Source organism: Hyla sarda, chromosome 6 (genome assembly GCF_029499605.1).
Source record: "Hyla sarda isolate aHylSar1 chromosome 6, aHylSar1.hap1, whole genome shotgun sequence".
NCBI classification, from domain to species: domain Eukaryota; kingdom Metazoa; phylum Chordata; class Amphibia; order Anura; family Hylidae; genus Hyla; species Hyla sarda.
Genome location: NC_079194.1, coordinates 217,714,393 through 217,742,281, shown reverse-complemented (window position 1 = coordinate 217,742,281; position 27,889 = coordinate 217,714,393). Strand labels below are relative to the sequence as shown.

Here is a 27,889-nt window from a genome sequence, read left to right as displayed (position 1 = left end):
GGAACTTGGCGGGTCACAAGGTCAGATCCCCAGTTAATTTTACAGCTTGTCTGAGTGATGGTTATATACGGTATCTATAAAAAAAATATATATAAATAAATAAATGGTGGAGGTGTTGTTGTTAGACCCTTTTTATCCAGTTGCCGTCTAAGGATGGGCTGGCTCTGACTTGAGCCCGCGCCATACCGGCCACCCCCAGCTGATTCTTGTAGCTGGGGGCTGCTGTTAATAGCCGACAGGTTTAATAGCCACGGCCGACTATTAACCCTTTAGATCGCCGCTGTCAAAGTTGAAAGGTGGTCCAGTGAGGTGGATCGCCAGCGCGTTTATCCACTATGGAGGTGGCTGGAGGGCTTACCTCTCCTCTGGCACTGGTCGAGGCTCTGTGATTGATAGAGCCTGGCTGAGCAGACAGATCAATGTGGTTCTATGGAATTACATTGATCTGTATGAGGAATCTACTGAAGGGACAGAGTGTGTAAAAAAAAAAAAAAATTAAAAAAGTTGAAGAAAACAAAAATACCCATAACCCATTTTTAAATACGAGCAATTTACAAATGTGTATTCAAAAATGGATACTCAACACCTTGGCGCTATGGAAAAAATGATGTGCCCCACAGCAGCTTATACAGTGGTCCCTCGACATACGATGGTAATTCGTTCTTAACGACCCATCGTTTGTCGAATCCATCATATGTTGAGGGATTCATGCAATGTAAAAAGTGCATTTAATACTCACCTGTCCCCGCCGCTCCCGATGCTGTCCCACTGCTATCACGCCCCCTCCCGTAGGCTTGCATTGAGGGGTGGAGCGTGACGTCACACGGGGGCGGAGGCGTGACGTCAAACGCCGCCTGCCCAGTGGTCGCTGGTAATCAGACCCGGAGTGAACATGCTCCGGGGACTGATTACAAACGGGGTGCCGCGTGCAAGATCACGGGGGTCCCCAGCAGCAGGACTCCCGCGATCAGGCAGATAAGATGTCTAAGCACCGGAGAACCCCTTTAATGTTACAACTGAAATGCACTGCAGATGGTGAGGACACAGCCATTCCAGCAATGTAACCACTGGCAGGGGGATGCTAAAAAAGTGACTCAATCTTAATACAGAGTTAGACTGTTTTGTAGGAAAGTGTTATATTAAAGGTTACGTCATACTGTGTTCTCCAATACTATACAGTGGTCACTCAGGTTACAATATTAATTGGTTCCAGGATGACCATTGTATGTTGGGACCAAAACTCTATGGAAACCTGGTAATTGGTTCTAATGCCCTAACATGTCATCCAAAAATAGGAAAAGGTGAGGATTAAAGAAAAATAAGTAGATACCTAATACAGATAAAGCAATTCCATACATATAAAAGTAAGAAAGATCTGCTGGAAGCTGTAAATCACTGTCAATGTAGAGGACAGGAGCTTCTTCAGGGTCCTGTACAGTACACATAGTGTTCCAAAAAAGTCAAATGATCCGCCCCCAACTGGTGTCCAAAAGGAGTAGCTAACCCTGGCACAGGTAAAGGTGTAGTACCTCCCTGTACTGTAGGGGGCACTACCAGACAGCCAGTCAGTGCATGCACTTCAGTAATACAGGGGTTTTACCAGTGAATGCACATTGTGATTGGTCGGTTCTTCCAGCTATTGACACGTTTACAATACTAGTTCAGAATTCTGCCAGTCCCTTCTAGAGCAGGCAGTAGTTTAGCTCTATGGCGCTGTCTGACATGTGACTCACAACATACTTCGGTCATCCCACAATGCACTGCTCACTGGTTTCTGGAATCCAGTAAAACTGAATGGAGCTTTCAGTTTAATTTGCCAGTAAGACATCATGTGCTGTACAACATAAGAACAGCAAATAGAGGAATACTGTGAAGTGTGCAGCATTCTCTGTAACCTCAAAATAAGTTCCTAGAGAGTCCTGTCAAATTTTTCTTTTAAACCCTCTCAATTTTTAATAACTTTTTTTTCTTCCCAAGAACAATTTTGTATTTTTTATTTATGTGATTGTTCAGCGCACAGTTAAAAAGGGGTACTCCGCTGCTCAGCGCTTGGAACAAAATGTTCTGAATGCTTAGAGCTGGGAGCTTGTGATGTCATAGCCCCGCCCATGATGACATCACACCCCACCCCCTCAATGCAAGTCTATCGTAGGGGGTGTGACATCAGTCACGTCCCCTCCCATAGACTTGCATTGAGGGGGGGGCAGGGTGTGATGCCACGAGCTCCCGACGCAGGCTCTAAGCATTTGGAACATTTTGTTCCAAACGCTGAGCAGTGGTGTACCCCTTTAATATCTTCACCACCCTTGGGGGCACAAACGTCCACCCGGGGATATATATGCTGATTGGTTCCCTTTAAGGGGTTAAATAAGTCACTTTCATTAGGTTACCTTATGTTTATGGCCAAGTTCACATCAGTGTTCTCCTTTCCATTTTCTGTTATACTGTTTTTTTTGTTTGTTTTTTTTTTTATAGCAGCAATCTGATTGGTTTGCTATGGGCAACTAGTCAATTTTTTCTCAGCATAAATTTTGGTGAATCTTCCCCAGTGGGTCAGCCATGTGATGGACCAGTAATTGCTTTATAAAGTACACAACTGACCTCCATGGGGTTATCATGGAAAGGAGGGCACTAACCTGCTTCAGTGCCATCCGCTTGTCACTCTGCTTCAGCAGGCTGGAGAAGCAGAGCACCGATAACACTGATCAATGCTAGCAGATTTTAGTAAGGCTAGGTTCACACTGCGGAATCCGGAGACTCCGAGTGCGGCCAGCGCTGACTGATTCAGTCAGTCTCCAATAAACTGCAATGTGTTCCGCGAGTATTTCCGCCTTTAGAATGAGCAACGTCATTCTTCAAGTGAAAATTTCCAAGCGGATTTTCCGCTCACAAATTTCGAAGTGTGAATTTGTGAACAGAAACCCAGTCACTACACTATACATTTTAGCAAGCGGAAATTCTGCCTGCAATTTCAAAGTGGAATTGCAGGCGGAAATTCCGTAGTGTGAACCTAGCCTAAGAAATCGTGAATAAGTTCAATAAATAATAAATAAGTCAGTCCCCTAATCAAAGTTTTAATCATTCACTGTATCCAAATTTTCAAATAAAGTTATGTAAACAAAAATCACTGCGTGCGGAAATGGGTTAAAAATGTTAATGCACTGGGAATGGTGAGAGGAAGAAAAAAAAAATTTGAAAAAAACACACACACACACACACAAAATCCAGAATAGCATGTTTTTGGTAACTTTATACCAGGGTGCCCAGGATCAATATGTCACACTGCTGTCATGACATATCGACTGGCGGAGGTAATTGAGGTTTAGGGTTTTTTTTTTTTTTTTTAAATATGGTTTTTCTAGCTTCGGAAAACTACGGGGAGCGGAGGTGAGGAGCGGTCCGACTTTTGCATGGGTTTGAAAAAGCCAACTCACACCAGCAGAGTACCCTTTTAAAAGCACTCCAGCAAAAGTTAAAAGGGGTTATCCAGGAAAAAAATAAATAAATAAAAAAAATAAAAAACCCACACACCTCTCTATCTATTTCTCTATCTCAACTGGCGTCAGAAAGCTAAACACATTTGTAAATTACTTCTATTAAAAAAATCTTAATCCTTACAGTACTGATGAGCTGCTAAAGTTGAGTTGTTCTGTTCTGTCTAAGTGCTCTCTGATGACACGTGCCTCGGGAACTGTCCAGAGTAGAAGAAAATCCCCATAGCAAACCTCTTCTACTCTGTGCAGTTCCCGAGACAAGCAGAGATGTCAGCAGAGAGCACTGTTGCCCGACAAAAGAAAAATTCAACTTCAGCAGCTGATAATTATTGGAAGGATTAAGATTTTTTAACAGAAGTAATTTACAAATCTGTTTAACTTTCTTGAGCCAGTTGATATAGGTATCTATAAAAAGGTTTTTCCTGGAATACCCCTTTAACCCTGTCCACAGGATAGGGGAGAAGTAGCTGTTTGCAGGGGGAGGAGGAGGAGGAGTGGCCCCCACCCCTGCAAACAGCTACTTATCCCCTATGATGCAGATAGGGCATAAGTACATTTTTTGCCAAAGTTCTCCTTTAACTGTAAAAGTGCACTGAAACCTCTCAAACATGCATTTTTACTCAATTTTGCCCCAAAATTACTCTTTTTTTTTTTTTTTTTTGCTGTATATGTAAAAGGTAAAATTAGTAATGTCATAACAAAAACACAATTAGTCTCACATAAAACAAGCCCTCATTATTGCATGAAAATGCAAAAATTAAAGTTTGCTGCGTCCTCATGGGGTTTAGTACTGTAATCTCATTTTTTCATCTCATACCTTTATTCTCTGCCTTTTTCTCATTACAAGTCATGTGATTCATAGATCACCAAGAATAGCTGTATCGGTTTTCAGCCCAAAAAATGTTTCTTGATGTTGCAAAACCTGTTTGCCGGGCAGATGTGAACTCAATAGTCTAGTGTTTCCCAACTAGGGTGCCTCCAGCTGTTGCAAAACTACAACTTCCAGCATGCCCGGACAGCCGAAGGCTGTCCGGGCATGCTGGGAGTTGTAGTTTTGCAACAGCTGGAGGCATCCTAGTTAGGAAACACTGCAATAGAGATGGCCAGCAGCTGGCTTCTCCAGGCTAAGGCTATATTCACACCTAGCATTAGGTAATTTTACCCAAAACCAGGAGCCGAAGCGACAGAGAAAATCCACAATGGAAAGACCTGCACCTTTATCCCACATCATCTGCCCAGGCCCAATCTCAGATAGGAAAGCACTGAGGGCAGGGCTCAAGTCCTGCAGGACTGTGTGGGAACTGAGTTCCTGCACTTTTTCCACAGCAGGAACACCGCTCCCATTAGCAGAAGCAGCCCTTGAGTTGAAATCTTGGGTGAGTTCCCACACTTTTTCCCCCCCAGGACTTGACCCCTGACTGAGGGGCTAGACACCCCCTCTAATGGGTGTCCTATCCCTTTAAAGGGCACCTCTCATCAAATAAACTTTTGATCTATTTTAGATTAATGAATGTTGAATAACTTTCCAATAGCATGTTAATGAAAAATATGCTTCTTTCTATTGTATTTTTCCCGATCAGTCCTGTCAGCAAGCATTTCTGACTCATGCTGGAGTCCTAAACACTCAGAGCTGCCAGCCTGCTTTGTTCACAGCCAAACAGGCTGTGAACAAAGCAGGCTGGCAGCTCTGAGTGTTCTCCTTTGTGAACAAAGCAGACTGGCAGCTCGTAGTGTTTAGGACTCCAGCATGAGTCTGAAATGCTTGCTGCCAGGACTGGTAGGGAGACCCCTAGTGGTCATTTCTTCAAAGTGGAAAATTAAATAGAAAGAAGCATATTTTTTAATAAAATGCAATTGTGAAGTTATTCTGCATACATTAATCTATAATATATCAAAAGTTTTTTTGATGAGAGGTACCCTTTAAGTAGCATGTGATGACTATAATGGATACATGTCAGGGGTGAGCCCTGTACACAATACTGCACTGTATGAATAAGCGTTATCAATGCGTTAATAATAGGGTGTGTACATGGACGTGTTATCTACTCACCCAGCACCACAGGTGGCCCCGGGGCACAGCCATAGCTGGAGCAGGATGGAGCGCACGAAGCGGACGGTAACCACAGCAAGAAGACAGCGAGACTCGACAAGCCTACTCCAATAGACATGTCTGCCTCCGCATAGTGTCTACAGGTGCCGGGGAAGATGACGGCGGGTGACAAGAAGGCGGCAGAGTCCTTATGAAGTGTCCTCCTCCTCCTATGTGTCAGCAGCGCTCCCCCTCACACACACCAGAGCGCTCCCCCTCACACACACCAGAGCGCTCCCCCTCACACACACCAGAGCGCTCTGCCCGGCCACCGCCGCCGCTGCCATTCCATTCTCGCTCAACGTTTCAGACAGAAGTAATGGATCACCGACTGCATCCTTTTTAAAGCGCTGCAGGCGAACGATTACTAATGCCTGTACCTAGGAGCTGGACTCTGGAAGACAACAGCGGGAGGTCACGAGTTGTTTTCCTGGCCCGGCCTGTTATTGGCTGCGGAGAGACATGTGATCTGCGGGGACAATGTACACAGATGTTATGTTGACTGTCGTCTATAAAGACGAGCCGGGCTAATCTTCTCCAGGGGATGGAGCATGTTATGGGGGGATTCAGGGTTACATCTAGGGGCCATGCATCACTCTTCTACAGAGAATGGAGCATGTTATGGGGGGATTCAGGGTTACATCTAGGGGTCATGTATTACTCTTCTCCAGGGGATGGAGCATGTTATGGGGGGATTCAGGGTTACATCTAGGGGCCATGCATTACTCTTCTACAGAGAATGGAGCATGTTATGGGGGTTGTCAGGATTACATCTAGAAGACACGCATTGGTTGTATACAGAGGATGGATCATGTTATGGGGGAATTCAGGGTTACATCTAGGGCTCATGTATTACGTATAAGGGTCATGTATTACTCTTCTACAGGGGATGGAGCATGTTATGGGGGAAGTCAGGGTTACATCTAGCAGACATGCATTACTCTTCTACAGAAAATGGGGCATGTTATGGGGGTTGTCAGGATTACATCTAGGGGACATGCATTACTCTTCTACAGGGGATGGAGCATGTTATGGGGGAATTCAGGGTTACATCTAGGGGCCATGCATCACTCTTCTACAGAGAATGGAGCATGTTATGGGGGGTGTCAAGATTACATCTAGAGGACATGCATTGGTTGTATACAGAGGATGGAGCATGTTATGGGGGAAGTCAGGGTTACATCTAGAGGCCATGCATTGGTTTTACACAGAGAATGGAGCATGTTATGAGGGATGTCAGGATTACATCTAGCAGCTATGAATTACTCTTACACAGAGGATGGAGCATGTTATGGGGGAATTCAGGGTTACATCTAGGGGTCATGCATTACTCTTCTACAGAGGATGGAACATGTTATGGGGGTGTCAGGATTACCTCTAGAGACCATGCATCACTCTTCTACAGAGGATGGAGCATGTTATGGGGGTTGTCAGGATTACATCTAGAGACCATGCATTACTCTTCTACAGAGGATGGAGCATGTTATGGGGGTTGTCAGGATTACATCTAGAGACCATGCATCACTCTTCTACAGAGGATGGAGCATGTTATGGGGGTTGTCAGGATTACATCTAGAGGACATGCATTGGTTGTATACAGAGGATGGAGCATGTTATGGGGGGTGTCAGGATTACATCTAGAGGACATGCATTGGTTGTATACAGAGGATGGAGCATGTTATGGGGGGTGTCAGGATTACATCTAGAGACCATGCATTACTCTTCTACAGAGGATGGAGCATGTTATGGGGGTTGTCAGGATTACATCTAGAGGCCATGCATCACTCTTCTACAGAGGATGGAGCATGTTATGGGGGTTGTCAGGATTACATCTAGAGGCCATGCATCACTCTTCTACAGGGGATGTAGCATACATGTTATTGGAGCTGTCAGAATTACATCTAGAGGCCATACGTTTTTTAGGGCTGTACTTCTTTAAGATAACCCTTTTAATAGTTTTCTATATTTTTTTTATTTTTTTTTCACAAAAAATAAAAATCATGCAAAAAATAGAATTGTGTACATCAAAAAGTTATAAAAGTTAATAAATGTAAATTCATTTTTAAAATAAAATATTTTTTTTTTAGGTATATGCCATTGGCTGTGTGGTTTACCTTACATTTTATTTTAATAGTATATACATTTCCGTACGTGAAGATACCACGTATAAAAATAAATGTGGTATCTCCACATACAGAAAGGTCCGAACTGTTAAAATAAAATGTAAAGTAAACGACACAGCTAATGGCATATATGTTAAAAAAAAATATTAATACTAAAGTCCAAAAATGCGTAATTTTGGTCACTTCATTTACCATACAAAAATGTATAAAAAGTTTAATCAAAACAGAAATGGTACTGATAAAAACCAGATCATGGCGCAAAAATGAGCCCTCATACATACCTGTTTACACTAAAAAAAAAACTTACATGGTTCAGAAGAGGACAATTTTAAGCAAACAAATTTTTGTTCAAAAAGTTATAATTTTAGTAGTTAAATAAAAAAAAAGAAAACAATAAAGAAAACATGTCATTTTTACAGAAAAGTGAAATGGAAGCCCCCACACAATTTTGCCACACAAATATTTTTTCACCGTAGATTTGGTGGTAAAATAAGTGAAGCCATTGCAAAGCGCAAAAATTAAGCCCTTAAAATCTGTAGGGGGAAAACTGAAAGCGTTATGGCTCTTAGAAGGCGAGGAGGAAAAAACAAAAGTGCAAAAAATGAAAAATCGTGGAGTCCTCAAGGGGTTAATGTCCGTAGTGTCAACATACCCTTACAGTGGCAGGTTTTACACTTCTATTATACAACAGAAGTAACTGACTATAGAGGGTCGCTGTACAGCTCCCTTCCTTCCCCTCCCTACAAAGTGACCTATGGACAGTTCATAGAGAATGCTTAGAAAACTTATATAGAAGTCAATGACTCATCTTCAGGCTACTGTTTTTCATGTCATGTGACTGCAGTAAAGCATATATTTGAACTGCTGTTAACAAAGCAGAATGATATTTACCGCATGATGGCTTCCCCCATAATTGTTTACAGAAAGGTCTGTAAGAAAACTTAGCATTTAAAAAAACTTGCATACGGCACAGAATAGAGTGCAAAATAAAAAGAAAACTGTACTGACCCCAGCTTGCTGCTGCTTTTGTGTCTTGTGCTGAGATGATATCCCCAATAATGTGCTGCTGTAGCCAATCCTGGACCGTAGTGGCTTCCCTCCTGCAGGTACTGCGGATGACCACTAAGGCTAGCAGCAGGATCACTTGCTAAAAGGACAGGGAGATCACTTCAGCACTTCTGGGTAGAAACTACAGTGGCGGAGAGTTGTGGGGTATGCTTTTTTTTTTTTTTTTTTTTTTTAAAGGGTACCTTTCATTAAAAAAAAACCTTTTCATATATTATAGATTAATGTATGCAGAATAACTTTCCAATAGCATGTTATTAAAAAATATGCTTCTTTCTATTTAATTTTCCACTTTGAAAAAAATACCACTAGGGGTCTCCCTACCAGTCATGCTGGAGTCCTAAATCTCAAACTGCAGCAGGGACACAGACAAGCTCAGCACTGCTCCTTGTCTAGTTCTGAGGCATCTGCAGTAAGTAAAAATTATAGCTAAAGTTCCCATATTTTGAGACATTTTACTGCAGTCTCAAATTAAGTAATAAACTATGGAATAAAAAGAAACCAGTATAACTAAATTGGGAGGACTTGGATATAAAAAGGTGAAAACACCGGACACTCCGAAAATTGGAGGGGCAGTGCACTTAAAATAATTCCAGAGCTGTAATATCTCAATAATAAATGCAATTACAGGGAATCTCTCCCCAGCATCACCTGCACTAACCTGCTGGTACAGGGTAATAGTGCGGGTGAAAGTGAATCCCATGCAATCTACCTTTTGTTTCTTATTTGGCCCATTACCCAGTTATGCTTAAAAATCTAAATATGTAAATTAAGTGGTTTGGTGCACAACTAGCTCTGCCCTATACAGGGAATTTGTCACCTCCACTCAATTTTTTAAATTAAAAAAAAAAAAATTATTTTGTTTTTAAGCTCTGGTCCACTCCGCCCACTTCTGTCACATGATCATCGTCATCACAGGTCATTAAACCACATTCTCTTCTATCCTGAGTTGCTGATCACATGATACTGGTCACATGACTTAATCACAAGCCCTACATCTCCGGTACATAGCAGCAGATTCAGAGCAGATCCTGGTAAAGAAGTCTTTGCTGTTGTGTGTGTGGAAATCTCTGCTCCTCGGTAACTGACCGACCAGGACCTGCTCAGTAGTGCAGGATAGAAGAGAACGTGGCTGAAGGACCTGTGGTGGTGATGATGATCTTGTGATTGGAGTGGACAGAGCAGATCCAGAGTTACATGTTCCCTGTATACAATGGAGCTCAGGCCATGAATATTTATAAGGGGGTGTTGCACTGGGCCGAGCCAGTTGGGTAAAACAGTGCACTAAGGGTCTGGGAATGCTCCCCAGTGCACCTAAGCACTGCATTTACATGTTTACATTTTTTAATATAATTCGGGTACGGGGTCATGTAGGAAAAAAAGGTGAATTGTGTTGGAATCAGTCACCTACAGTATTACCCTGTAACAGCAGAATAGTGTGGGTGACAGATTCCCTGTAAGTATATTTCCCTGGATTTATATGGCATTCTAGCATCCTTTGTAGATGTCATCAGCAACATATAACTGGCGTCCTGCTGCAATGGTCAGGATCATCGTTAAAGGATTTAATATTGATGACCTATTCTTATGATGGAGGGGGGCGTACTCACCGAGCGCTGTGGCTTATTAAAGACATTTTGTCAGCTGAAATTCACATTCCAAACTGCTAACACTGTTAGATAAATGTTAAGAAAGGAGGCACATTGTACCTCTCATATATCTGTCTGTGCTTCCATAATGAAAAACAGTCTTTTATTCTCTGGTGAGAAAGACGTTTTGCCAAGTGCTGCAGTCTGGAGTGCCTCCTTAATCCCACTCCTATCCCTGTCACTGCTTGATTGACAGTCAGAGCTCAGCCTCCAAATCTTGTTCCTGTGCATATAAATCTTTATACAGTAGAAGCTGTAATGCAAAATCGACAGATACTCATCCCTAATAAACTTGGAAGAAGGAGGAGTTACAGCACCTTTCCAAATACAACTCAGGTATTGCTTCCCAGCAGCTGGGGATACCCGCATGCTTTAACGCCTGTGCCTGTGCGGTGAACCAGTGCTACAACGTATAATAGTCACTAAAGGTAGTATCTTCAATAGAAAGAAAAGCACGGAGCACTGACTGGTATGTTGCATCAGGTTTCTTTATTCATGTCCATTAGGGATCCATGTAAAGGGGGAGAGCGGACTCTGGACAGGACTTCGGCATTGCTCAAAGTCCTGTCCAGAGTCCACTCTCCACCTCTACATGAGTCCCTGATGGACATGAATAAAGAAACCTTATGCAACATACCGGTCAGTGCTCCGTGCTTTTCTTTCTATTTAACTCATCCCTGTTTACATTGTGTGCAGACCCGGTCTTATTTTCGGGGAAACACGGTAGACAAAAAAATGCTCTAAAAGCAATGATAAATCTCCCCCATAGTGCCTAGTCTAGTGTTTCTCAACCAGTGTGCTTCTAGCTGTTGCAAAACTACAACTCCTGGCTTGCTAGGTGTTATAGCTTTGCAACAGCTGAAGACACACTGGTTGGGAAACAGAGGCCTTGTCCTTTAGTCTTATACAGTTATAAAAGCTATAGCAATGTATACCCGTTTAGCAGATGCCATAAGAACTGTCTGCAGAGTCTATAGATCCTGAGCTGTGTGAACACATAAAACATATCTATGTCTGATTTTAATTTGGTAAGATTATGAGATACTATAGGACACCACGGCGTATGGGAGTGCTTTCTGACATTCTTGTTTGGAAGATGGGGGGGGGGGGAGATTTATCAAAACCTGTACAGAGAAAAAATTGCCCAGTTGCCCATAGCAACCAATCAGATTGCTTCTTTCATTGTTAACAAGGCATCTGCAAAATGAAAGCTGCAATATTATTGGTTGCTATGGGCAACTGGGCAAGTTTTCCTCTGCACAGGTTTTGATAAATCTCCCCCATGAAGTGCAACATCTCCACAACTGTCAGCGGCCCCAGTTTTTTCTCTGAAGGCATTAAAGGAGATTTCCAGTGGTGAAAAACTTATCCCCTATCCTAAGGATAGGGGATACTTTCAGATTGCGGGGGTTCTGACCGCTGGGGCCCCCCGCGATCTCCTGTACCCCCGGCAGCCCTCGGGAAGGGGGCGTGTTGACCACCGCACAAAGCGGCGGCTGTCACGCCCCCTTAATACTCTGTGGCAGAGTCGGAGCGCTGCCTTCGGCAATCTCCAGCTCTGCCATAGCGAAGTATTGAGGGGGCGTGTCGGCCGTCGTTTCGTGCGGTGGTCAACACGCGCTATCTGGCCAGCGAGCCGGGGCCCTGTACAGAGAGATTGCGGGGGCCCCATCGGTCGGACCCCCGCAATCTCAAATTTATCCCCTATCCTTAGGATAGGGGATAAGTTTTTCACCACTGGACTACCCCTTTAAGCTTTAACCCCTTAAGGACACAGCCCATTTTCACCTCTAGGACGCAGCCCTTTTTTGCACATCTGACCACTGTCACTTTAAACATTAATAACTCTGGAATGCTTTTACTTATCAATCTGATTCCGAGATTGTTTTTTCGTGACATATTCTACTTTAACATAGTGGTAAATTTTTGTGGTAACTTGCATCCTTTCTTGGTGAAAAATCCCAAAATTTGATGAAAAAATTTAAAATTTTGCATTTTTCTAACTTTGAAGCTCTCTGCTTGTAAGGAAAATGGATATTCCAAATATATTTTTTTTGGATTCACATATACAATATGTCTACTTTATATTTTCATCATAAAATTGACAAGTGTTTACTTTTGGAAGACACCAGAGGGCATCAAAGTTCAGCAGCAATTTTACAATTTTTCACAAAATTTGCAAACTCGCTATTTTTCATGGACCAGTTCAGGTTTGAAGTGGATTTGAAGGGTCTTCATATTAGAAATACCCCATAAATGACCCCATTATAAAAACTGCACCCCCCAAAGTATTCAAAATGACATTCAGTAAGTGTTTTAACCCTTTAGGTGTTTCACAGGAAAAGCAGCATAGTGAAGGAGAAAATTCAAAATCTTCATTTTTTACACTTGCATGTTCTTGTAGACCCAATTTTTGAATTGGGTCTACAAGGGGTAAAAGGGGTAAAGGGGTAAAAGGATAAAATTTATACTTGAATTTGTAGCCCAATTTCTCTCGAGTAAGCACATACCTCATATGTCTATGTAAATTGTTCGGCGGGCGCAGTAGAGGGCTCAGAAGCGAAGGAGCGACAAGGGGATTTTAGAGAGTACGTTTTTCTGAAATGGTTTTTTGGGGGCATGTTGCATTTAGGAAGCCCCTATGGTGCCAAAACAGCAAAAAAAAAACAAAAAACATGGCATACCATTTTGGAAACTAGACCCCTTGAGGAACGTAACAAGGAATTAAGTGAGTCTTAATACCCCACAGGTGTTTCATGACTTTTGCATATGTAAAAAAAATAAATAAAATTTTCACTAAAATGTGTGTTTTCCCCCAAATTTCACATTTTTGCAAGGGTTAATAGCAGAAAATACCCCCCAAAATTTGTAACCCCATCTCATCTGAGTATGGAGGTACCCCATAAGTTGACCTGAAGTGCATTACTGGCGAACTACATTGCTCAGAAGAGAAGGAGTCATATTTGGCTTTTTGAGAGCAAATTTTGCTCGGGGGGCATGTCGCATTTAGGAAGCCCCTATGGTGCCAGGACAGCAAAAAAAAACGACATGGCATACCATTTTGGAAACTAGACCCCTCGGGGAACGTAACAAGGGGTTAAGTGAACCTTAATACCCCACAGGTGTTTCACGACTTTTGCATATGTAAAAAAAAAATTTTATTTTTTACCAAAAATGCTTGGTTTAGCAAAAATTTTACATTTTTAAAAAAGGTAATAGCAGAAAATACCCCCCAAAATTTGAAGCCCAATTTCTCCCGATTCAGAAAACACCCAATATGGGGATGAAAAGTGCTCTGCTGGCGCACTACAGGTCTCAGAAGAGAAGGAGTCACATTTAGCTTCTTGGAAGCAAATTTTGCTTTGGGGGCATGCCGCATTTAGGAAGCACCTATGGTGCCAGGACAGAAAAAAAACCCACATGGCATACCATTTTGGAAACTAGACCCCTTGGGGAACATAACAAGGGGTAAAGTGAACCTTAATACCCCACAGGTGTTTCACGACTTTTGCATATGTAAAAAAAATATTATTTTTTTTACACTAAAATGCTTGTTTTCCCCCAAATTTTACATTTTTACAAGGGATAATAGCAGAAAATACCCCCCAAAATTTGTAACCCCATCTCTTCTGAGTATGGAAATACCCAATAAGTGGACGTGAAGTGCACTGGGGGCGAACTACAATGCTCAGAAGAGAAGGAGCATCATTGAGCTTTTGGAGAGAGAATTTGGCCATGTGCATTTCCAAAGCCCCCCCGTGGTGCCAGAACAGTGGACCCCCCCACATGTGACCCCATTTTTAAAACTAAACCCCTCACGGAAGGTAATAAGGGGTGCAGGGAGAATTTACACCCCACTGGCATTTGACAGATCTTTGGAACAGTGGGCTGTGCAAATTAAAATTTTATTTTTCATTTTCACAGACCCCTGTTTCAAAGATCTGGCAGACACCTGTGGGGTGTAAATTCTCACTGTACCCCTTATTACATTCCGTGAGGGGTGTAGTTTCCAAAATGGGGTAGCATGTGGGTATTTATTGTTTTGCACTTATGTCAGAACCGCTGTAAAATCAGCCACCCCTGTGCAAATCACCAATTTAGACCTCAAATTTACATGGTGCACTCTCCCTTCTGAGCCTTGTTGTGCGTCCCCAGAACACTTTGCGCCCACATATGGGGTATCTCCGTACTCAGGAGAAATTGCGTTACAAATTTTGGAGGCTTTTTTTCTTTTACCGCTTGTGAAATTTTAAAGTATGGGGCAACACCAGTATGTTAGTGTACAAAAATGTTTGTTTTTTTACACTAACATGCTGGTGTAGACCCCAACTTTACCTTTTCATAAGGGGTAAAAGGAGAAAAAGCCCCCCAAAATTTTTTAGGCAATTTCTCCCGAGTACGGCGATACCCCATATGTGGCCCTAAACTGTTGCCTTGAAATACGACAGGGCTCCAAAGGGAGAGCGCCATGTGCATTTGAGGCCTAAATTAGGGATTTGCATAGGGGTGGACATAGGGGTATTCTACACCAGTTATTCTCAAACAGGGTGCCTCCAGCTGTTGCTAAACTCCCAGCATGCTTGGACAGTCAATGGCTGTCCGGAAATGCTGGGAGTTTTTGTTTTGCAACAGCTGGAGGCTCCGTTTTGGAAACACTGCTGTAGGATACGTTTTTCATTTTTATTGGGGGGAAGGGGTGGTGGGGGGGGCAGTGTACGTGTGTATATGTAGTGTTTTACTCTTTATTTTATGTTAGTGTAGTGTTTTTAGGTTACATTCACACTGACGGCGGATTACACTGAGTCTCCCGCTAGGAGTTTGAGCTGCGGCTGCTGCAGCTCAAACTTGAAGCAGGGAACTCACTGTAATCCGCCGCCAGTGTGAATGTAACCTTTACATTCACATGGGAGGGGGGGGCAAAACTACAACTCACAGCATGCACTGACAGAACGTGCATGCTGGGAGTTGTAGTTTTGCAACAGCTGGAGGCACACTGGTTGGAAAATAGAACCTATTACCTAACTCGGTATTTCCCAACCAGTGTGCCTCCAGCTGTTGCAGAACTACAACTCTCAGCATGTACTGATTGCCAAAGGGAATGCTGGGAGATGTAGTTATGCAACAGCTGGAGGCACGCAAGTACAACTCCCAGCATGCCGAGACAGCCATTTGCTGTTCCTGAATGCTGGGAGTTGTAGTTTTGCAAGATTTAGAGGGGTTCAGTATGGAGATCACTGACAGTGGTCTCTAAACTGTGGCCCTCCAGATGTTGCAAAACTACAAATCTCAGCATGCTAAGACAGCAAACTGCTGTCTGGGCATGCTGGGAGTTGTAGTTTTGTAACATCTGGAGGGCTACAGTTTAGAGACCACTGTCAGTGATCTCTAGCCTGAACCCCTCTAAATCTTGCAAAACTACAACTCCCAGCATGCCAACACAGCAAACAGCTGTCAAGGCATGGTGGGAGTTGTAGTTTTGCAACATCTGGAGGGCGACAGTTTAGAGACCACTCTCTAAACTGTCGCCCTGCAGATGTTGCTAGGCAACAGACTCCCGGACACGCGGCGTCATACTCCCCTCCACCACCGCCGTGATCACAGCCGCCGCCGGGTAAGTGATCGCCGCTGCCGCCGCCGCTACTACACGATTCCCCCCCGCTGTGCCCGGACACCGATGGGTGGGCATAGCGGGGGAACCAAACTTTAACCACCCCGCCCCCAGTCTGCTATTGGTCGGTCGCTCGGCCGATCAATAGCAGGGATAGGAGGGGTGGCAACCCTGCCACCTCACTCCTATCTCTTCAAGGGGGATCGAGGGTGTCTTGGACACCCTCGATCCCCCTTATTTTATCGCGGAGCCGCCGTTGATGGGCAGGGGGAGAGCGCTCCCCCTGCAAACACCATAGATGCCGTGATCAGAACTGATCACGGCATCTATGGGGTTAATGCTGCCGGGACCGGCGCGATCGCGGCCCCGGCAGCTGCGGTGGGACTCCGGCTGTGATTGACAGCTGAGTCCCACCCGCGATCTCCTGCGCTGCCCGCGGCAGAGCAGGAGATCGCTTGGACGTATGCATACGTCCATTTGCGCGAACGTGTAATTCGCCTGGACGTATGCATACGTCCAATAGCGGGAAGGGGTTAAAGGGGTTTTCTAGGAAAAAAACTTTTTTTCTTATATCAACTGGCTCCAGAAAGTTAAACAGATTTGTAAATTACTTCTATTAAAACATCTTAATCCTTTCAATAATTATCAGCTGCTGAAGTTGAGTTGTTGTTTTCTGTCTGACAACAGTGCTCTCTGCTGACATCTCTGCTTGTCTAGGGAACTGCACAGAGTAGAAGAGGTTTGCTATGGGGATTTGCTTCTAAACTGGGTGGGTCCCGAGACACGTGTCATCTGAGAGCACAGAAAAGAACAACTCAACTTCAGCAGTTCATAAGAACTGAAAGGATTAAGATTTTTTTTTATAGAAGTAATTTACAAATCTGTTTAACTTTCTGGAGCCAGTTGATATATAAAAATAAGTTTTTTCCTGGTTAACCCCTTTAAAGTCTTATTTTTCAATGTCTTCTAGAGCACCATAATAAATGTTCCCCTCCAGGCACCCTGGTTGGTAAACACTGCCCTATGACAAGTCAAGTAGTAGGAAACATGTAACACATTGCAGTCAGCAGCTCCCTCACTGGAGGAGTCCCCGTGACGTCACTGGTCGTTCTTTCGCGCTCCAAGAACTTTATGGTGCTGTCGCCATGACTCCGCTCAGCTCCGTGGGAGAATACGTGACGTCACGCCACTTCCGCTTTCTGAAGGTTCACAGCGACTTCTGAAGGAGTCAATGTTTATTTGTCAACGTTATGGAGGACCGGGTGCGAGCTGTGGCGGGGAGGGAGCGGCTGTGTACGGTGTGTAGAAGGTGAGGCCCGGCTTCCAGCTGGAGTAGTGTGCGCTGTGGCGGACGTGTTACATGGCCGGGCTCTGGCTTCATGGAGACCCGTTATGTTAGTAGGCGGGCAGGTTGTTATGTTCTGTCACAAACCGGGGCTGTCCTGTCCTGTATGGGGTGGATAGGAGATCCTCCTGTACCTGTGCTCACCCCAGGATGTGTAGTCGGGCCGGGTTCATGTGGGGTCACTATGCCATTTGTCTATTCTTGAGCCTTTCACTGTATTCTAGAGCAGTGTTCTCCAAACCATGGCCCTCACCTATTGCAAAACTACAACTCCCAGCATGCTATGAGTTTTAGGTTTGCAACAGCTGGAGAGCCACACTTTGTAGACCACTGCGAGCTGTGTTCCCTATACTGTGACTCCGCAGTTAGGACATGTTAAAAACAACAGCTGGAGGGCCACAGTTTAGAGACCACTGCTGGGTCAGCCTTTTACCTTAAAGGAGAACTCCGTAATATAAAAATTGTCGCCCATACTGCCGGCAGTAAAAAAAAAATAAAGATGAACATACTTTCCTCCGCTCCCCCGGGGCCTCCAGTAACCGACTCTGGTCTCCGCCGCGATCCAATTCCTGGTTGCCGGTGGTCGGATGAATCATACTGCGCTCAGCCAATCACCAGCCGCAGCGCAGTCCGACTCGGCCGGCGATAGGCTGAGCGCCAGTGTGAAAACGCTTCAGGACACACAATTCTTCACTACACCGGCACCTGCGGCCTGGGCCGAAAACGTCACACTGCCGCTCAGCCTATCGCCGGCCGAGTCGGGACTTCACTGCGGCCGGTGATTGGCTGAGCGCAGTAAGACTCTTCGACCACCAGCAACCAGGAAGAGGATCGTGGCGGAGGCCGGAGCCGGTTACCGGGGGAGCGGAGGAAGGTATGTACATCTTTATTTTTTTTACTGCCGGAACTCTGGGGGACAATTTTTATGTTCTGGAGTTCTCCTTTAAACCAGTGTTTCCCAACCAGGGTGCCTCCAGCTGTTGCAAAACTACAACTCCCAGCATGCTGCCCGGACAGCCGAAGGCTGTCCGGGCATGCTGGGAGTTGTAGTTTTGCAACAGCTTTAGGCACTCTGAAAACACTGCCTTAAACCATACTCTAGAGCAGTCTGGGCATGCTGGGCGTTGTGTTCCCTATCCTGTGACTCCTCTGTCGGCATTCTGGGAGTTGTAGTTTTGCTACAGCTGGAGGAACCCTGTTTGGGAAACACTGCCCTAAACCATACTCTAGAGCAGTCTAGGCATGCTTGGAGTTGTGTTCCCTATCCTGTGACTCCTATCAGGGCATGCTGGGAGTTGTAGGTTTACAACAGCTTGAGGGCCATATTTTAGAGACCATTGTGGGAGGTCACCATGTTATGTTGTAGTCACATGTCCTGTTCTAGTTACAAGCCTTTCCCCTTTAACCATACTCTAGAGCAGGGGTCTTCAAACTGTGGCCCTTCAGCTGTTGCAAACTACAACTTCCAGTATGCCCGGACTTTCTGGCCATGCTGGGGACTTGTAATTTTGTAACAGCTTAAGGGCCACAGTTTGGAAACCACTGTGATCAGTGTTACTTATCCCGTGACTCTTCTGCCAGGGCATGCTGGGAATTGTAGTTTTGCAAAAGCTGGATGGGGAACACTGACCTAGATGTAAGGTCAGGCAGCAGGGATGCCTCTTTCTGTGTTATTTTTACTGTCACAATGATCACTGTCACTTTGTGTCCACTTTTAAGTCTTATACAGGTGACTAGAGATGAGCGAATTTACAGTAAATTCGATTCGTCATGAACTTCTCGGCTCGGCAGTTGATGCCTTATCCTGCATAAATTAGTTCAGCTTTCAGGTGTTCCTGTGGGCTGGAAAAGATGGATACAGTCCTAGGAAAGAGTCTCCTAGGACTGTATCCACCTTTTTCAGCCCACGGGAGCACTTGAAAGCTGAACTCATTTATACAGGATAAGACATCAACTGCCGAGCCGAGAAGTTCGTGACGAATCAAATTTACTGTAAATTCGCTCATCTTTACAGGTGACCATAGACAGGCGTAAATAGTGAGAGGAGAGAAGGTGTCTCTGTGGTGACAGAACAGGTTGACACCAACATGGACAATCCTGTAAAGGTGCATTCACATCTAGCATATGTGGATCTGGCTGTACCCCATTGATTTCATTTAGCCACCTGGAGTCCTGAAGTGTCTCTGGTTGGCTAATTTTCCGAACGTTTTTTGAACTGTACTGAAAAGCACAGCAGGCCACCATTTTTGGTCTGGTTTAAAAAAAAACTAATGGTCAGCTAAAGATAACGGACTCGGGGCTACTTATTGAAATCAATGGTGCGCTGTGCGGATCCGACAGATTATGGCCACATCCACAGATGTGGATGTACCCTGTTACAACAGTGTTTCCCTACCAGGCTTGCTGGGAGTTGTAGTTTTGCAACAGCTGGAGGCACACTCATGTAACAGGTTTTTCCGTGTGATAGGTGAGCAAGGAAAAGGGTGCTAAAAATGTCTCTACCATATACGTACTACAAAAGTAATTTTCTATAAATTACACAGACAATTGAGTGTTCCCCCAGACACTGAAAAGAAAAACAACTCCCACTTAAAGGGTATCTGTGTAGTTAAAATTCCGCCTGTTGTTCAGATTGATGTAGAGAGACGCATTCCACACTGGGTTGTTGGGTTGCCATGGCAAGTGCACGATACCCAGCAAGTTCCATGCACCAGTTGCAGTCGTCTTGGCCATATGACTTATATCCTGCAGGTTTCTCCTTTATACATTTCAGCTCTAACAGATTTCCGTGAGCTCTTCTCTCACTTCATCTCCTCCACCTTCCCTCTTCATAGACTTCTGTTGGCAGCATGTAACTTGTTCCTAAGTGAGCTGATAATCCATCTCAAGACGAATTTCAGCAGTGAACGGAATGTGAATGATCAGTACAGGAGAGACAGGGTGAAGTGGCTTGTAGATGAAGTGTAGTCAAGTGTAGAGGCCATTTATAGCATAATTTGGCTGTACTTCACAGGTATAAATGAACAACCCGTCAAGATATGCTGACGTATACCATGGTGTATGCTGGACAGGTCATTGAAGTTTAATGGCCTGAACCTAGTCTAATGGTTACATTCGGTCCAACACTATAATAAAAAGAATAGGCAAAAAAAAAAAACATACCCATAGCACTGAATCCCAGTACAGCTTGTATTATTTACATATTAGAGCTTGTTGTTTGCAGGGCAATTGTACTTTTTTTTTGGTACCACATATGGAGAAACTTAGGTTTGTTTTTGTTTTTTAATGGTATTTACTTAGGGGTAAAATTGGCAAGTTAACTTTATTCTGCAGGTCAGAACATTTAGCAATAACAAGTTTATATAGTTTTTGTTATGCTTTACTACTTGTTTTTTTTCTCTTTATCACCATATCCAGTCACCCATAGCACTTTCTTATTTTTTCCATCAGCAGAGTGAGCTGTAGTTTTTAGTGGTACCATGTTTGCATCCCCATGATATGTTTCACTTTTTTGTACATTTTTTTTCAAAGAAGCTAGGTGACAAATAATTGAAGCAAGTTTTTCTGTATGTGGCAGATATATAATTTTTTTTTATTTTTTATAGTTTACAAATAGGGGAGGGGGGGGGGGGGGAGAGCAAGCAGTTTCCATGACAGCCAGATGACTCCTGAAGGTCTTCATGCTGGCCACTTGGCGATTTGCTTCAGTATAAACAATTTAGTGATAAAAAAAGTCACACAGAATTTTTTTTTTAAACCTATAAAAAAAGCCTCCACCTTGATAATAAATTTAAACCAGCCCTCTCTTCCCATTTTTCAAATATTTTTTTTTAAAAAGAAATAAAAATATTTGGTATCGCCACGTGCAATATTATCCAAATTATAAAATCTATTCTTACACATTATACATCGTAACGGGGCCTGCCTCCAGGCTCAGAGTTACAGCCCCCAACTTCCAAGACAAATTGGTCTAGGAGTGTTCTTATTGTTAACATCTTGGGTCTGACTGATATTCCACAAGATGGGGGGAAAAGTTTTATTCCCCAGATAACGCCTCTAAGCATTAAGCATACCTATTTTTTTTTTTTACAATATTAGAAACGCTAGGTAAATATGGGTATCGTATTCTTATTGACCCACCTAATAAAGATGAGTATAGAAATAGAACATGGAGCCCTCACCACGCAGTAAAGTTTTCCCTCTTTATTCATAACGATAAATAAACACGGTACAGGACGAACATGCAGGACAGCGGGATGGATTAGAGGCAGGGGAGCATACGTGCATCGGGGCAACACCGTTTCACGCCTCCTTGGTGCTTTTTCAAGCTTGTTGGATTCCTAAGCAGGATTACGGTTGGAAATTCCGTAATGTGAACAAGGCCATACTGTAAAGTGCACTAGTAAGTCTTATACCCTCAAGAAACTAAAAATATCACTATAGTAACCACAACTCTTTAGAAGCCTATAACTTCATACTGTACTTGTCAAATAAACGTATTTTACAGTATTAAGCTGTGTGTGTCTAGAGAGCTGGTGCAGTTATTATAGGACAGGGGTTGACAAATTTGCTTTAAATCTAGGAGCCATTAAAAAATAATTAGCAGCCAGGACCTTTGTTAAATAAACGGCACTATTTTTTTCAGTTTTCGAAATAAGGTTGTTTAAACATGTATCGCTCTTTTGCCAGTTTTATTTTGCACAGCTAGTAACTAACACTAACCCACTTATCTTGTATGTTGAACCCCTCTGTAGGTAGTTTGCCTCCTATAGGTAAGACCACCCTGTAGGTAGCTTTCCCCTATAGGTAAGACCCCCCCCCCCCCCCAGAAGGTAGCTTGCCCCCTGGGGTAAGACCCCACCCGTAGGTAAGCCACCCATTTTCTCGTATCAGTGTGCAGACCAGGTGCAGACTGGTTGAAAAAAACACTGACCATGCGCCAGGACGAAGTTCTCAGCTGCCATGGCGACCTGGCACCTGGGAATTGTCAAGCCCTTTTATAAGACAACACAACAGATTGATTAGCTTGACTTGGACCAGATCAACAAAAGTGGGAAACTGACCATTTCTGCCCTAGAGAACACCTCTAAAGTGAATGACTGGTCTGACCTGGTATCGTCTGGCTGGTGGTTTTACGACACAAAAAATGTTGCTTACACAGTATCAGTATATAAAATGTGTGATAAACTAGATCACACCCTGTAACTGAAACCTGTCATCCTTTGCAAAACCAAGACCAGAGGCTCTGGGCAAATTTACTCCAAAGTTGTTTTGTTACTTTTTTTTAGCCGGTTTTGGGGCTTTTTTTTCCCCCTTTTTAATTTTTGCGATATTTGTAGCTGTTTTGGGGCTACAGTAACAGCCCAAGAATGACTTTTTTTTTCATTTGGGATGTATTTTAGGTCAACACAGAATATGTAACATACAGTCATATTTTGGCATATTAATGGTTGTAAAGAGGCCGAAGACTTAAATGGTCACTGTTGTTTCTAACAACTTTCCTTCATGTAATGTAATGTGGTTTGTAATTATTTTTATACAAAACTCAAGCAGTTCATATAGTATGATTCATTACAAATGCCTTTTCTTTCCTAGGTGCAGTTGAGGCAAGTACTTCAGTTTATTTATATTTTCATACACCATGCCACATGGAAGACTGAGTTTTTCCCGTGATGGGCTGTGGGACAAGCAAAGTGCTTCCCGAACCTCCAAAGAATATCCAACTAGATTTAGTAAAAAAAGTGGAACCGTACCTAGCCCCAAAGAATGACCAATACAAGCATTTTATTACAGACCATGGACGACTGGACGGTAAAGGAGGTTCTCCGGCTCCCCCCTACTCGAACGGCTACCCACATAGTCATGCTGAAACTGCTGATCCTCGGAGACATAAAGTAGCGAAGTACAGAGCTAAATTTGATCCTCGAGTAACTGCAAAATATGATATCAAAGCTCTTATTGGTCGTGGAAGCTTCAGCCGTGTGGTAAGAGTGGAGCACAAGGCTTCTAAGCAGCCATATGCTATTAAAATGATTGAAACAAAATACCGAGAAGGTAGGGAGGTTTGTGAGTCTGAGCTTAGTGTCTTGAGAAGAGTTCGACATACCAACATTATCCAACTCATTGAAGTGTTTGAGACCCAGGAAAGAGTCTATATGGTAATGGAATTGGCAACAGGGGGAGAACTTTTTGACCGAATAATTGCCAAGGGCTCTTTTACAGAGAGGGATGCCACTCATGTACTACAAATGGTTTTGGAAGGAGTGAAATATCTGCACACACTTGGAATTACACACAGAGACTTAAAACCAGAAAACCTTCTATATTATCACCCAGGAACAGACTCCAAAATTATGATCACAGATTTTGGCCTTGCAAGTGCTCGAAAGAAAGGGGATGATTGCTTAATGAAGACCACCTGTGGAACCCCAGAATACATTGCCCCCGAAATTCTTGTAAGGAAACCCTACACAAACTCTGTGGACATGTGGGCACTAGGAGTCATATCCTATATTCTTCTCAGTGGCACTATGCCATTTGAGGATGATAATAGGACACGTTTGTATCGCCAAATTTTAAAGGGAAAATACAGCTACTCCGGGGAGGTATGTATTTCTCTTTACTTGTTCATGTTCTGTGAAGTAATAACACAAGTTTTAGAGATTATCCAGGCTTGTTAAGTTGAAAGTCTATCTTCTGGATAGGCCATCAATATTAGATCAGTGGTAATGTGATACCTGGCACCCCGGCTGATCTGATGTTCAAACAAGCCTGTGCCATTGGTGTGTGTGTGTGTGTGTGTGTGTGTGTGTGCTACAATCTTCTCTATGCTTACTGCAGCTTGTCCTTTCCATTGCCTTATATTTAGCAGCAATGCAAGGTTCTGTGACATTTGGGGAGATTCATCAAAACCTTTGCAGAGGAAAATTTGACCAGTTGCCCATAGCAACCAATCAGACTGCTTCTTAATTTTTTTTTTTAGAGGCCTTTTAAACCTCTTAACGACCATTTTGCGCACCAGGACATACATTTACGTCTTGTGTATGACCGTGAGCATCGGAGCGGTGCTCGCGTCATACACTGCAGGTTCTGGCTGCAATCAGCAGCCAGGGACACGCCGGTAATGGCCAACATCCACGATCACGCGGATGTCTGCCATTAACCCCTCAGATGCCGTGATCAGTACAGATCACGGCATCTGCGGAAATGCACATGATAAAATAGATGATTGGATCGCCCGCAGAGCTGCCGCGGCGATCCGATCATCTGTAATGGCGGATGGAGGTCCCCTCACCTGCTTCCGTCCGTCTCCTGGCGTCTCCTGGTCTGGTCTAAGATTGAAAAATAAAAAGTAAAGTGAAAAATCCCCTCCCCCCCCCCAATAAAAATGAAAATTGTCCCTTTTTCCCATTTTACCCCCCAAAAAGCGTAATTTTTTTTATTTTTTTAATAAACATATTTGGTTTTGCTGCATGCGTAAATGTCCGAACTATCAAAATATAATGTTAGTGATCCCGTGCGGTGAACGGCGTAAACATATTTAAAAAAGTCCAAAATGCAGCTTTTTTTGTCACATTTTATTCCCAAAAAAATTAATAAAAAATTATATAAAGGTTTTATATATGCAAATGTGGTATCGATAAAAATAAAGATGACGGCGCAAAAAATGAGCCCTCATACCGCCCTATATACGGAAAAATGAAAAAATTATAGGTGGTCAAAATAGGGCAATTTTAGATTACTGATTTTGTACAAAAAGTTTTAGATTTTTTTTTTTTTTTTAAAGCAGTACAAAAATATAAAAGTATCTAGCCATGGGTATTATTTTAATCGTATTGACCCACAGAATAAAGAACACATGTCATTTTTTTCCCCGTAAATTGTACAGTGTGAAAATGAAACCCTCCAAAATGTGCAAAATTGTGGTTTATTTAAATTTCCTCCCTAAAAAAATATTTTTTTGCGTTCGCCGTACATTTTATGGTAAAATGAGAAGTTTCATTACAAAGTAAAATTGGTCACGCAAAAAACAAGCCCTTATATGGGTCTTTAGATGGAAATATAAAGGAGTTATGGATTTGAGAAGGTGAGGAGGAAAAAACGAAAATGGAAAAATAAAATTGGCTTGGTCCTTAAGGTGAAAATGGGCTTGGTCCTTAAGGGGTTAAAAATTAAAGAATCAATCCCTATTCAAGGGAATGGGGCAATGCTGTGCTGTAGTAAATATTATGAATATACTCTAGTCCTATATGATGTTGTACCAACTATTGTCAGTGACGTATTTTATTGAATATATATGTGGTGCAATGTCAATAAATATCCTACTATAATGTATTTAGCGGAACTGTGTACTATATTATCAAACAACACTTCACTTAAAACATATATAGTTTATTATTTAAAACCTTTAAAAAAAAAAAATTATATTATGTGTATGATTAGGATACATTGGTGACAAAAACAAAAAGTGCACAGAGGAGCGAGTGCTAATAGCTGTCCGGGAGCTGTGCTATTTCCTATCTCTCATTACAGCGATAATAAACAATATCACATAACTATTCAGTTGTTAATAGAGATAGCTGGGGATAAAGTACCATATTTAACGGCATATAACAAGCATTTTGACAAGTAAGTTTGAGAAAAACTAAAAAATGACTTGGAAACTTGGAAGGGCAAATTTTGAAGAATGGAATTTTTTTTTTTAACTTACACCATTGACCGTGCAGGATTAGGGATGTAATAATTTAAAGGAGAACTCCAGACCATAAAAATTGTCCCCCATAGTACTGGCAGTACATACCTTCCTGGTTGCCGGTGGTCGGATGAATCAGCCAATCACCAGCCGCAGCGCAGTCCGACTCGGCCGGCGATAGGCTGAGCGGCAGTGTGACGTTTTCGGCCCCGGCCGCAGGTGCCGGTGTAGTGAAGAATTTTGTGTCCTGAAGCGTTTTCACACTGTCGCTCAGCCTATCGCCGGCCGAGGCGGACTGCGCTGCTGCTGGTGATTGGCTGATTCATCCGACCACAGGCAACCAGGAAGTGGATTGCGGCGGAGACCAGAGCCGGTTACCGGAGGCCCGGGGGAGCTGGGGATGGTATGTACATCTTTATTTTTTTACTGCCGGCACTATGGGGGACAATTTTTATGGTCTGGAGTTCTCCTTTAACAGTTAGGACAATTACGCACGCCTAATTATATTTTAAAAACAAATGTTTTTCTAGGGGCCTATTATAAGCTATGATTAAATGGCTTGCATAGACCAGTATAATGCTATTGCATTACATTGATCTTTATTTAGTCTCGATTGCTAAGAGCTGCCTAAGGCAGCCTTAAGCAATCACAGAGCCAGGGAAGACGCCGAGGACTAGGTAAGTCCCCGGGCTTCCCCCAACAACCCATTGTCTCCCCGCAATTACATTGTGTATGGGGCCACTAGACACCAGGGAATAGCGGCATTTAATGGTAAAATGCTGTGATCGCAATTTATCATGGCATTTAACCATTTAGTTGACAGACATTGGAGCCAGACATCTGCCGGCTATGAAGCTGACCCGAATCACAGGCTCTTGCCTTATTCCCATACCCGACCCATGACATTCATGTATTTAATCTGTCGGGAAGGGGTTAATCCTGCTTCGGGAACAGTGGCAGCTAATTTTATGTATATATTTCTTATGTATATATTTCAGGGGCTTGTTTGTAGCGTTCTACTTGTGCTGATGTCAGGGTCAGAGTGTCGCCATCACTGAAGTTCGCTCCATGCAGCAGATGACACTGGGTACTTCAGGAGAGATCGTGGGGGTTCTCACCGGTGGGACCCCCTTGATCAGACCTCCCCTATCCTTTGTATAGCGGATAAGATGTCTAGGGGCCGAGTATCCCTTTAAGTTATAAAGTCCCCCCAGCCACCCCACAAGTATTCTTCTGGTCAGGGACTTACGCTTGCCAGCATCCGTTGCTCCCCATTGCTCTGGCCGTGGCCCTGCCCTGTTGGCTTGATTGAAGGCTTGCTTCATTGCTCTACTCTCTAAGCAGATGGAGCAGAGCAGTGACGCGAGCGGTCAATCAAGACAAGGGGACGGGACCATGGCTGGAGCGATGGGTGCTGGGAAGTAGAAGTCCCTGCCAAGGGGACTACTTGCTGGGCGGCTGGGGGCGGCGACTTATAACTTAATATCTTCACCATCCCTGGGGGCAAAAATGTCCCCTGGAGATGGTGAGGCTAACAATTTTAGCATATATAACTCGTTGTCAAGAGTTATATATGATAAAATCAATTGGTTCCCTTTAAGGATGCAACAAATTTTCATTTTTGATGTTTTCCTCCTCACCTTTTAATAGCCATAACACCTTCAATTTCACACCGACAGACCCATATGAGTGCTTGTTTTTTGCACCACAAATTGTACTTTGTAATGACATCACTCATATTCACATCACTGATGGTATCCGTCACTTACCGCCTATGAATTGAGCACAGCTTCTTCACTTGCTTCATAGATATTTGGCACTTCA

The 27,889-nt window shown here is 43.3% G+C and overlaps 2 protein-coding genes across 5 annotated transcripts in view; one reads left to right on the top strand and one right to left on the bottom strand.

Annotated features, from left to right (window-relative positions):
* The window catches only part of PLA2G15 (phospholipase A2 group XV), a 118,590-nt gene that overhangs the window by 33,360 nt on the left and 57,341 nt on the right, over window positions 1-27,889 (bottom strand). Inside the window, exon 1 of one of the 3 annotated variants that reach the window (XM_056526427.1) lies at window positions 5,545-6,002. The exons of the other annotated variants lie outside the window; for them this stretch is intronic. Within the exon in view, the coding sequence (XP_056382402.1) occupies window positions 5,545-5,662 (118 nt within the window). The 5' untranslated portion in view covers window positions 5,663-6,002. Of the gene's footprint in view, window positions 1-5,544; window positions 6,003-27,889 lie in introns of those variants that run through there. 3 annotated transcript variants of the gene reach the window in all.
* Window positions 17,133-27,889, top strand: part of PSKH1 (protein serine kinase H1) — a 34,336-nt gene continuing 23,579 nt past the window's right edge. Inside the window, exons 1-2 of one of the 2 annotated variants that reach the window (XM_056526426.1) lie at window positions 17,133-17,337; window positions 22,975-23,978. In XM_056526426.1, coding sequence (XP_056382401.1) covers window positions 23,046-23,978 — 933 coding nt within the window. In that variant the 5' untranslated portion in view covers window positions 17,133-17,337; window positions 22,975-23,045. Of the gene's footprint in view, window positions 17,338-22,968; window positions 23,979-27,889 lie in introns of both variants that reach the window. The other variant, XM_056526425.1, reaches the window with a different exon arrangement.